Source organism: Anolis sagrei, chromosome 9 (genome assembly GCF_037176765.1).
Source record: "Anolis sagrei isolate rAnoSag1 chromosome 9, rAnoSag1.mat, whole genome shotgun sequence".
Classification (NCBI taxonomy): Eukaryota; Metazoa; Chordata; class Lepidosauria; order Squamata; family Dactyloidae; genus Anolis; species Anolis sagrei.
Genome location: NC_090029.1, coordinates 35315681 through 35328166, shown reverse-complemented (window position 1 = coordinate 35328166; position 12486 = coordinate 35315681). Strand labels below are relative to the sequence as shown.

Sequence of the window (12486 nt, the reverse complement as noted above, 5' to 3'; positions counted from 1 at the left end):
CCAGCGGAGTTGATGACGGAGGACCATCGCTTCAATGCTGGTGGTCTTCACTTCTTCCAGCATGCTGACATTTGCCCACCTGTCTTCCCAAGAGATTTGCAGGATTTTTCGGAAGCAACGCTAATGGAATCTTTCCAGGAGTTGCATGTGAACATCTATAGATGGTCCACATTTCACAGGCATATAGCAGGGTTGGGAGGACAATAGCTTCGTAAACAAGCACCTTGATATCCCATTTTTGGATATTTTAAGTGATTTTTAATTATCTTTTTTTCAATAATAATAATAATAATAATAATACAGATTTAACATGGAAACCAAGTGGAAGAGAATTCTGAATGATAGTGTACAAACATGGCACGGATCATGGTGTATCTCTCCCTAACAGACAACGGACTCTCACATTGATAAGCAGGTATGCCCCAGTCTTGTCTGAACCCTTAAAGTTACCTGATCTTTGAAAACAAAGACTGAGGCCCCGCTCCATGAGCTATAATGCATAACATTTCAATGATAAAGATGGAAAATGAATAAGCAAGAAAACGGTGCCAATGGGCAACTTAAGATGTTCCTCTAGCTCAGGCATGGGCTTAAGATGGTCTTCTATGAACGTAAGATGTTCCTCTAGCTCAGGCATGGGCTTAAGATGTTCTTCTATGAACGTAAGATGTTCCTCTAGCTCAGGCATGGGCTTAAGCATTTGAGGGGAAAAAGGAAGGGGCCTGAGGCTGTTAGGAATTGTGGGAGTTGAAATCCAAAACACCTGAAGGACCCCAAGTTTGCCCATGCCTACTCTATCTAGATACAGGCTGTCCATGATATATATGGGCAACTTAAGATGTTCCTCTACCTCAGGCATGGGCTCAAGATGGTCTTCTATGAACGTAAGATGTTCCTCTAGCTCAGGCATGGGCTTAAGATGTTCTTCTATGAACTTAAGATGTTCCTCTAGCTCAGGCATGGACTTAAGATGTTCTTCTATGAACTTAAGATGTTCCTCTAGCTCAGGCATGGGCTTAAGATGTTCTTCTATGAACTTAAGGTGTTCCTCTAGCTCAGGCATGGGCTTAAGATGGTCTTCTATGAACGTAAGATGTTCCTCTAGCTCAGGCATAGGCTTAAGATGGTCTTCTATGAACGTAAGATGTTCCTCTAGCTCAGGCATGGGCTTAAGATGTTCTTCTATGAACTTAAGATGTTCCTCTAGTTCAGACATGGGCTTAAGAGGCTGAGGGGGAAAAGGAAGAGGCCTGAGGCTGTTAGGAATTGTGGGAGTTGAAGTCCAAAACACCTGAAGGACCCCAAGTTTTCCCATGCCTACTCTATCTAGATACAGGCTGTCCATGATATATTCCAGTACCCCCATTCTGAATTACCAGTATCCCATGGCTGTGCTGGGAACCATTGCCCCTGTCTTGGCACTATAATTACTCAATGGCACGCTGTTCTACTAAGTGCCATACTGCTACGTCTTGTGACTCCTTCACAACAACAGTCTCCATGGCATAACTAGAACAATTCTCCTTTCCCGGGAACATGACTGTCACGCAGTGCTGTAGTGTTAAACCATTCAAAAGTACATTGGTAGACAGTATTATCCATTCCCCATAGGATGCTAGCCATTGCTTCAACGTAAAACTACTTCGGATTCTAGGACGGGGAAGTGAGTTCTTGATGTCACCAACCCATTCACAGACTGAGGTATGCGATTCACTGTTATAAGAAGGCACAGCTTTTAAGAAGGTTTATCTTGACCAGTATTTTTCAAACTCTGCTCCTTTAAGAGATTTGGACTTCAGCTCCCAGAAATCCCAGCCACTTTACCAGCTGTGAGGAATTATGGGAACTAAAGTCCAAAACATCTGGGGGAGCAGAGCTTGAGAAACCCTGGTCTTGACAGTCTGCAGAACTGTAAAGACAACAAAGGTTCAACTTTCAAAGTTGTAAATATACAACTTCAAAAGTTTGCCCAACTTTCTAACTTGGGGGGCTGCATAGCAGGATGGAGCAAGGTGGGCAGGGCAGGAGGGAGGGGGTTCTTCCCAAGCCCCCTCCCTGCCCTTTCCTCCCCTTCTTCTTCTCTTTCATAGGCAAAAAGTGAAGGAAAGACAGGAAACATTTGGATCTCAAAAGGCCTTGGTCAGGATGAGATGGTGGACAGGAGAGAAAAAGTGTCTCCGTGAGACCCCATCTTGCCTACTCCTGATATATACTCCTAGAATCCTAGAGCTGGAAGAGACCCCCAAGGAACATCGAGTCCAACCCCTGCCATGCAGGAAGGCACAATCAAAGCACTCCCAATAGACAGCCTCTGTAGAAAAGCCTACAGAGAAGGAGACTCCACCACACTTTGAGGCAGCCTATGCCACTCTCCAACAGCTCTTACTCTCAGGAAGTTTTTCCTAATCTTTTCAGTCGAATCTCTTTCCCTGCCATTTGAAACCATTGCTTCCTTGTACCCTGGTCTCTAGAGCAGCAGAAAGTCAATTTGTTCTTCCTCCTCTCCTCAATGACACACCACTTAAATCTTGAAACATGGTTCTCATGTTCCCTCTCTACCTTCTTTTCTCCCAGCTAAACATCGCCCAGGAGGAAAGGAGGAAGAAAAAAGAGAAGGAAGAAAGGAAAGAAGGGTGGAAGATGAGGATGGGAGGAAGAGTGGAAGAGAAGGATAGAAGGAAAAAAGTTTGGAAGCAGAGGGAGGGAGGAAAGAGAGAAGGAAGGAGGGACAAAAGGGAAAGAAGGAAAGAAGAAAGGTTGGAAAAGAAACGGAAGGAGGGAGAAAGAGGGAAGGAGGAAAGAGAGAAGGAAGGAGGGACAAAAGGTAAAGAAGGAAAGATGAAAGGGTGGAAAGAAACGGAGGGAGAGAGAAGGAAGGAAGGAAAGACAAAAGGGAAGGAAGGGAAGGGTAGAAGGGAAGGGAGGGAGGAAAGAAAAAAAGGAGGAAGAAAAGACAAAAGGGAAAGAAGGAAGGATGAAAGGGTGGAAGGGAATCCAAGGAGGAAGAAAGAGGGAGGGAGGAAAGATGGAAGGAAGGAAAGACAAAAGGGAAGGGAGGGAGGATGAAAGGGTAGAAGGGAATCAAAGGAGGAAGAAAGAGGGAGAGAGGAAAGAGAAAAGGAAGGAAAGACAAAAGGGAAGGAAGAAAGGAAGGGCGGAAGGGAATCCAAGGAGAAAGAAAGAGGGAGGGAGGAAAGAGAGGAGGAAGAAAAGACAAAAAGGGAGGGAGGAAGGGAATTCAAGGAGGAAGAAAGAGGGAGAGAGGAAAGAGAAGGAAAGAAAGACAAAAGGGAAGGAAGGAAGGGAGGAAGGAAGGAAAGAAGGAAAGGAGGAAAGGAAGAAAGGAAGAAGGAAAGAAGGAAAGAAAGAAAGAAAAAGAGGGAAGAAGAAGGAAGGAGGGAGGAAAGAGGGAAGGAAGGAAGGACGAAAGGCTGGAATGGAAGGAAAGAGGGAGAGAAAAGGGGAAGGGAAGGAAGGCAGGGAGGGAAGGAAGAAGGAAAGAGAGAAGGAAGGAAGGATAGGATGGTGAAAGAGAGAAGGGCCTGAGAAGATAGTCCAAGGGGCTGCATTCAGCCCTCAGGGTTTGCCCATTCCTGCTCTATAGGGAAGACGGCATTTATAGAAGGATGAAGTGTACAGTGGTAAGAACTGGGAAAATATCACACCAGAGCGGGAATTCCTTGAGCAAGGCACAGCAACTAGCAGAATACTCCCTTTTGCAAATGATTAGCACAACCCCATTCCAGAAGGCACAATAATCAGACCCCCATCCCCATGAAACACAAGTCTTCCTTACAAATGGATTATGTTGACAACAAAGCTGAAAAAACTCTGCAACAAAATAAGTCACAAAACATGTCTGCTTTGCATTACAAAAACATAAAAACAAACCAACACAGACAACAATGTAGCAAGACACGGCCCCCACAAGCTGGCTCTTTAAATAAACTCTTGATGGCGGCAGGTGACGACAACACTGTCCACTCGCGCAGGGCGCTGTCCCATTCTGCTCCTTCCCTTCCTTCCTTTAGCTCATCTTGTAACAGTAGGCTCCAAATTTCCCCATTTTGGGATAGCCAAAGCTTCGAATGCCGGGTTCTGGTGGGCCGCAGTTGGGCCGCGGAGAGGCGATAGGGTAGCGCACGCTGCCATCGGCCAGCCATCCGGCGTCACATTGGTCCAAGCCCAGGAACTTCCACGCTGAATAGAGCTGGCCCACCTTGGCAATCTCAGCCTTGTCATCCTGGCAGGCCTGCTTCGCCTCTTCTAAGGTAAGCTTCTGAGGGTCAGCCAGGTAATACACCCTCCCTGTTGAAAAGACAGAGGACAGGTTATCCAGCAATTTAGGAATATCTAAGACAATTTAGGAATATCTAAGGCAATTTAGGAATATCTAAGGCAATTTAGGAATATCTAAGGCAATTTAGGAATATCTAAGGCAATTTAGGAATATCTAAGAAAATTTAGGAATATCTAAGGCAATTTAGGAATATCTAAGACAATTTAGGAATATCTAAGACAATTTAGGAATATCTAAGGCAATTTAGGAATATCTAAGGCAATTTAGGAATATCTAAGGCAATTTAGGAATATCTAAGGCAATTTAGGAATATCTAAGAAAATTTAGGAATATCTAAGAAAATTTAGGAATATCTAAGACAATTTAGGAATATCTAAGACAATTTAGGAATATCTAAGGCAATTTAGGAATATCTAAGGCAATTTAGGAATATCTAAGGCAATTTAGGAATATCTAAGGCAATTTAGGAATATCTAAGAAAATTTAGGAATATCTAAGGCAATTTAGGAATATCTAAGACAATTTAGGAATATCTAAGGCAATTTAGGAATATCTAAGGCAATTTAGGAATATCTAAGGCAATTTAGGAATATCTAAGAGCCCCCATGGCACAGTGGGTTAAAGCGCTGAGCTGCCGAGCTTGTTGATCGAAAGGTCGCAGGTTCGATTCTGGGGAGCGGCGTGAGCTTCCGCTGTCAGCCCTAGCTTCTGCCAACCTAGCAGTTCGAAAACATGCAAATGTGAGTAGATCAATAGGTACCGCTCCAGTGGGAAGGTAACGGCGCTCCATGCAGTCATGCCAGTGGCCACATGACCTTGGAGGTGTCTACGGATAATGCTGGCTCTTCGGCTTAGAAATGGAGATGAGCACCACACCCCAGAGTCAGACATGACTGGACTTAATGTCAGGGGACTACCTTTACCTTTACCTTAAGACACCTTGAGAAAATGTTTACACCAGAGCTGAGCTTCAGTTCAATGGCAGAGCACATGGTTTAATCCATAAGGTTGGGAAAGACGCCTACCCAAGTGGACAATGCTGGTTTCACAAAACCGGGTGTCTAAATCAGTACTAGGGGAACGTCAACTGTTTTTGCTTTGCTTTTCAGAATCTCAGAAACATTGTCATTCCAGTCAAGTCCATATCAGTGGACCATGAACACTAGACAATCATAACACTATTATTCCATGTTTAACTGCTGTGGCTCCATTCAATGCCACTATATTAGTCCCATGAACCACGACAGCTAAAGTGGAATAAATAATAATAATAATAATAATAATAATAATAATAATAAAGAACTGCAAAGACTCTGGAAGAAGCTAGTCAAAGTGGTCCCAATGGTGATCGGCACACTGGGTTCTGTGCCTAAAGACCTTGGCCTGCACTTAAAAACAATTGGCACTGACAAAATTACCATATGTCAGCTGCAAAAGAGCACCCTACTGGGATCTGCACGCATTATGCGCTGATACATCACACAGTCCTAGACACTTGGGAAGTGTCCGACGTATGATCAAATACAAAAGCCAGCACAGTGATCTTGTTTTCTGTGTAATATACTAATCTTGTTAATAATAATAATAATAATAATAATAATAATAATAATGGTAAAGGTTTCCCATTGACATTAAATCTAGTCATTGGGGTGGTACTTATAAAGGCTACGCAGATGGCAATACGATCAATCCCACCATCTGACACTAAATATAATAACTCCTTTATATATGGCACCAACAATATATAACTTGACAGGGGGCAAACAGAACCCACCAACTGTCCTTCCTTTAAAATAAAGAATTCACTGGCACCTATATACCACTTGAGGAGATGTCTCTCTATTTAAACTTTCGCTGCCACCATACACTAAATGAACAGGAACCCTCTAGCTATTTAAACTATTCAAAAGGCTTCTTAGACCACCAAGTACTATGTCTTTAAAGAGCTTCTTGGAAAGAAAACATGTGAGGTTGATTTTTTTTTAAAAAAGGGACTAAATCCACAGATGTACTCTTGACTCAGGCTTAAGTTTCAAAAAATAACAAGTAACGTTTATTGAGAGAGGTACAGAATGAAGTGAATGCAGTTTAGTAAGCTTGGCTGTTACAGATAAAATGTTCTTGGTCTTATAAGCGTAACGGTTGCATGAGAATGGTTCTTTTCTTGTTACAGTTCCTACTACAAATATAAAACCCAGCTATTTCTTCTCTAAATAGCTGAAACCAGTTTGTCACAGCTCACTTGGCTGCCAAACTTCAGGCAAACTGCCTATTCTAATCACGAACTCCTAAAACTGTAACCCTGCTCTAACTCTAACATCAACCAGACTGCTACTGACTAAAAACAGCTTCTTTCTTTCCCTCCAAACAGTCCAACTCCGCCCCCCTTTAACAAACCAATCCTGGCTGCTCTAAGGCTGGCTCAGGCCTAGGCCACTCCCCCTCTCTGAACTGGAGTTTTCCCTAAACTAAGATGGCTCCTGCTGCCCTCTGCCAGGCCTTCTAAGCTGAAACTACCTAGCCTGCCTCTCCTAGGCCCTGCCACCCCGGCTGGCAAGGTAAGGGATCTTCACAGTGCTCATCTCTATTTGTAAGCCAAAGAGCTAGTGTTGTCTGTAGACACCACCAAGGTCATGTGGCCAGCATGACAGCATGGAACACCGTTAGCTTCCCGCAGAAGCAGTACCTATTGGTCTACTCACATTTGCATGTTTTCGAACTGCTAAGTTGGCAGAAGTTGGGGCTAACAGTGGGAGCTCAACCCGCTCTCCAGATTCAAGCCACCAATATTTCAGCAGCTCAGTGGTTTAACCTGTTGTGCCACCAGGAGGCCCCAATAATAATAATAATAATAATAATAATAATAATAATAATAGTCAAAGGCTTTCATGGCCGGAATCACTGGCTTGTTGTAGGTTTTTTTCGGGCTATATGGCCATGTTCTAGAGGAGAGAATGCCTCTAGAACAGCGGTTCTCAACCTGGGGGTCGCGACCCCTGGGGGGGTGTCGTTCGGCCATTTCCGGGGGGGGGGGCAAAACTGCCTTGCCCAGCCCCACCCCCTCCAAAATGGCTGCCGACCCCCTGAGCCAGCCAAATGGCACTCCTGGCAGGCAAAATTATTTATGAAGTAGCAACGAAAATATGGTTGGGGGTCACCACAACATGAGGAACCTTATTTAGGGGTCACCACATTAGAAAGGTTGAGAATCACTGCTCTAGAACATGGCCATATAGTCCGAAAAAACCTACAACAACCCAATAATAATAATAATAATAATAATAATAATAATAATAATATGCAATACAACAGCCAGCAGAGTGATCTTGTCTACTGTGGACTCATCTTGTTGTGTTTCTAATAATAATAATTATTATTATTATTATTATTTATTTGTGGACCGCCCTATCTCCCCAAAGGGACTCGGGTGGTTTCCAACATATATGTCAAACATTAAATGCCAAAAGGGGAAAACATTCAAGCAAATTGCAACAAAAACAAATCACATCCAGTATCTATAGTGGAATAACAACCACTATACCTATCCACTAGAAATGGCCCCAAGTTGAGTCAGTTTTTCAAAATTCCTGCTTGGAAACCCGTGCGTATTGGCTGTGCATTTTCCTAACTTCAACAGTTGTCTCCACTTTTCGTAATGCACACATTGGAACGCCTTCTCCCCCGGCGCTTGTTTATGCGCTTTTATCAAACATTAACACATTTAGCCAAGCACTTTGAATTCTGTGCAGTTCAAGGGAAGGAACAGAAAGGAGTTTGGTGATGGGAAATCAAAAGACAGGCATTCACTTTCATTAATAGTCTTACAGATGAGGAACAGGATAAATGTGGTTTTTTTTTAAAGTCTATTAATGCGAACTTCTGCTCCATCTCTACTTAGTATAATGCAGAATCTTATGTTCTTAGGAGACATGTCTTCATGAACTGGCTCCAGTTGGCAGCCTTCCCTTACTAGACACTCTCCAGGGGAATTAGACCAAATGGTGGGCCAAATGTAGCCTCCAAGGCTGTTTTTCCAGGCCCCAGAACCCATTAAGGGATCAAAACACACCATGTTTATGGTCTCATTTAGTGTGTTTTAGGCTGAAGAAGGGGCTTGGAAAAAAAACCAGGAATTACTTCCAGTTACTTCCTTTAAAAAGGCATGGGCAAACTTTGACCTTCCAGGTGTTTTGGACTTCAGCTCCCACAATTCCTAACAGCCTGAGACCCTGAAGCTAATTGTGGGAAGTTTGACCCAATTCTATCATTGTTGGGGTTCAGAACGCTCCTTGATTGTAGGTGAACTATACATCCCAGCAAGTACAACTCCCAAATCTCAAAGTCTATTTTCCCAAAACCCCACGAGTGTTCACATTTGGGCATATGGAGTATCCGTGCCAAGTTTGGTCCAGATCCATCATTGTTTGAGCCCACAGTGCTCTCTCGATATAGGCGAACTTCAACTCCCAAACTCAAGGTTAATGCCCACCAAACCCTTCCAGAATTTTCTGTTGGTCATGGGAATTCTGTGTGCCAAGTTTGGTTCAATTCCATTGTTGGTGGGGTTCAGAATGCTCTTTGTTTACAGGCTAAATATAAATCCCAGCAACTACAACTCCCAAATGGCAAAATCAATCCCCCCGCCAATCCCACCAGTATTCAAATTTGGGCATACCGGGTATTTGTGCCAAATTTGCTCCAGTGAATGAAAATACGTCCTGCAGATCATTATTTACGTGGCGATTCATAATGTTAGGGTTATGGTTGGGGGTCGCCACAACATGAGGAACTGTATTAAGGGGTCGCGGCATTAGGAAGGTTGAGAACCACTGCCTTAACGGGTTCTGGGGCCTGGAAAAACAGCCTTCGAGCCTCGGCTCAAGCCAGATAAGCTAGTTTTAAACCAGAGAAGGAAGGAATTTCCTGGTCTTGGCTCAAGCCAGATAAGCTAGTTTTAAACCAGAGAAGGGAGGAATGTCCTCTGCTTGCTTTTCCCCGCTTCTGGTCCCTGGCCTCGGCTCAAGCCAGAGAAGCCAGTTTTAAACCAGAGAAGGAAGGAATTTCCTGGCCTCAGCTCAAGCCAGAGAACCCAGTTTTAAACCAGAGAAGGAAGGAATTTCCTGGCCTCAGCTCAAGCCAGAGAAGCCAGTTTTAAACCAGAGAAGGAAGGAATTTCCTGGCCTCAGCTCAAGCCAGAGAAGCCAGTTTTAAACCAGAGAAGGAAGGAATTTCCTGGCCTTGGCTCAAGCCAGAGAAGCCAGTTTTAAACCAGAGAAGGAAGGAATTTCCTGGCTTTGGCTCAAGCCAGAGAAGCCAGTTTTAATCCAGAGAAGGAAGGAATTTCCTGGCTTTGGCTCAAGCCAGAGAAGCCAGTTTTAATCCAGAGAAGGAAGGAATTTCCTCCTCTTGCTTTTCCCCGCTTCTGGTCCCTGGCTTCGGCTCAAGCCAGAGAAGCCAGTTTTAAACCAGAGAAGGAAGGAATTTCCTGGCCTTGGCTCAAGCCAGAGAAGCCAGTTTTAATCCAGAGAAAGAAGGAATTTCCTCCTCTTGCTTTTCCCCGCTTCTCGTCCCTGGCCTCGGCTCAAGCCAGAGAAGCCAGTTTTAAAGCCGGAGAAGCCAGTTTTAAACCAGAGAAGGAAGGAATTTCCTCCGCTTGCTTTTCCTCGCTTCTGGAGTAAAACAAACTACTTTCAAAGTAAAGACCACCCAATGAAACAGGAAATAACACTATCAAACCATTAATGAAAGAATTTGGAAGTCTCTGAAGTTTCGAAAAGTTTTGATTTATCTATTTTTTTAAGTGAAAATCGGAATTGACTTTAGAAACAAACCACATCCGAAATGAGTTTTGAACCTTTTTTTTTTTTGATCAACCAAGCCTAGTAATTATCTAGTAATGTCCTGGTTTGACTACAGTAATGTATTGTCTTGAAGCCAGTTTGGAAATAGTAGTTAATTCAAAATATAGCCACTAGGAAAGCCTTCCCAAACTAGGTAGCCTCTGGCTCTTAGGGACTACAATTCCCATTGGTCCCATCCAGGTTTTGGAGATGTACAGATAGAGCTATACAGATTATTATTATTAATAATAATATTATCATCATCATCATCAAAAGGAAATGAGTCAGAGGGGAGATGTGGCCCTCCTTCTAATGTGACTTCCCGCCATCTAACAACTGCCACACCTCCCTGTGCATCTCCAAATGTACATGTCCTCTACATTAGCTTTCCTTGCTGAGACTAACTAAAAAATAGCTCCCTTCCCTTCCCAATTGCCCTGAGCAAGGGGCGGAACCAAAACTTAACGATGATGGACAGGTGACTTGCCCTATGACTGCAACCAAAGGAAACCACCTTTCTGCAGAACCCCTGAAACCTTGGACTGCAAGCAAACATTTAATACAAAGCAAATAAAGTTTGTCTAATCTTGACAGATTAGAGAGATGGGCCAAAACTAACAAAATGAAGTTACAGTGACAAATGCAAGATACTCCACTTTGGCAGAAAAAATGAAATGCAAAGATACAGAATAGGTGACGCCTGGCTCGAGAGCAGTACGTGTGAAAAAGATCTTGGAGTCCTCGTGGACAACAAGTTAAACATGAGCCAACAATGTGATGTGGCGGCAAAAAAGCCAATGGGATTTTGGCCTGCATCAAGAGGAGCCTAGTGTCTAGATCTAAGGAAGTAATGCTACCCCTCTATTCTGCTTTGGTTAGACCACACCTGGAATATTGTGTCCAATTCTGGGCACCACAATTCAAGAGAGATATTGACAAGCTGGAATGTGTCCAGAGGAGGGCGACTAAAATGATCAAGGGTCTGGAGAACAAGCCCTGTGAGGAGCGGCTTAGGGAACTGGGCATGTTTAGCCTGAAGAAGAGAAGGCTGAGAGGAGATATGATAGCCATGTATAAATATGTGAGAGGAAGCCACAGGGAGGAGGGAGCAAGCTTGTTTTCTGCTTCCTTGGAGACTAGGACGCAATGGAAGAATGGCTTCAAACTACAAGAGAGGAGATTCCACCTGAACATGAGGAAGAACGTCCTGACTGTGAGAGCCGTTCAGCAGTGGAACTCTCTGCCCCGGAGAGAGTGTGGTGGAGGCTCCTTCTTTGGAAGCTTTTAAGCAGAGGCTGGATGGCCATCTGTCAGGGGTGATTTGAATGCAATATTCCTGCTTCTTGGCAGAATGGGGTTGGACTGGATGGCCTATGAGGTCTCTTCCAACTCTTTGATTCTATGATTCTATAAGTTGGAGCTCCTGGTACAGCCGTACTAGCACAACTGTATCCTCACTACCTCTGAGGATGCTTGCCATAGATGCAGGCGAAACGTCAGGAGAAATGCCTCTAGAACATGGCTCTATAGCCCGAAAAAACCCACAAGAAACTAGTAACTGTATTAAGGGTTCGCGGCATTAGGAAGGTTGAGAAACATTGACCTAGAACATGGTCAAAATTCAGCCAAAACAAAAGGGAGATGTGTTCAGCTCCCGATCTGCCATCCTCTTTCTTAAAGTAACCTGGTGGTTAAAATGAGTTGCTCACCAGCCCAGCTCACCTTTCAGAGCGGATGAAAAACAGAAGGCATCAAAGCGGTGGAGGCTCTTGTGGCGTTCTCCGTAGTTCCGGATGCCCGGAGCCATATCCTTCCCACCGCAAGGCTCCCGTGGAAGGGTGATGGGGTACTGGACGGTGCCGTCCATCAGCCAACCTGCGTTGCACCAGTCGAGGCCCTCCATCCAGGACTGAAAGAGCTGCTCAAAGGAAGCCATGACCGCATCCTGCTCCTCGCAAGCCTTCTTCGCCTCATGGAAGTTGAACATGTAGCGCCCATGGTGAGGCTGGTAAGGGAAGACCACCCCTAAACAGGAGGAAGAGGAGGAGGAGGGTTTTAAAACAGGAGTGGGCAATGTGTGGACCTGCTGAGCTTTATGAAACTGAGGCTCAATCTTCACTGCTTTATAATCCAGTTTCTGAATCAAGAACATCTGCTTCAAAGTGGATTACATGGCAGTGTGAACTCGTATAATCCAATTCAATGCAGACAATCTGGATTCAGCAATTGGATTATGTGGCAGTGTAAACACATATTATCCAGTTCAACGCAGACAATCTGGATCCAGAAACAGGATTATGTAGCAGTGTGAATTTATATAATCCAGTTCAGAGCAGACAATCTGGA

General features: G+C 44.1%; 1 protein-coding gene across 2 annotated transcripts in view; it reads right to left on the bottom strand.

Annotated features, from left to right (window-relative positions):
- Positions 1-235: 235 nt before the first annotated feature.
- Positions 236-12486, bottom strand: part of HAPLN3 (hyaluronan and proteoglycan link protein 3) — a 56051-nt gene continuing 43800 nt past the window's right edge. For both annotated transcript variants that reach the window (XM_067471454.1, XM_067471455.1), the window contains exons 4-5: positions 11863-12165; positions 236-4308 (exon numbers count right to left, since the gene is read on the bottom strand). In XM_067471454.1, the coding sequence (XP_067327555.1) occupies positions 4028-4308; positions 11863-12165 (584 nt within the window). In that variant the 3' untranslated portion in view covers positions 236-4027. The remainder of the gene's footprint in view (positions 4309-11862; positions 12166-12486) is intronic.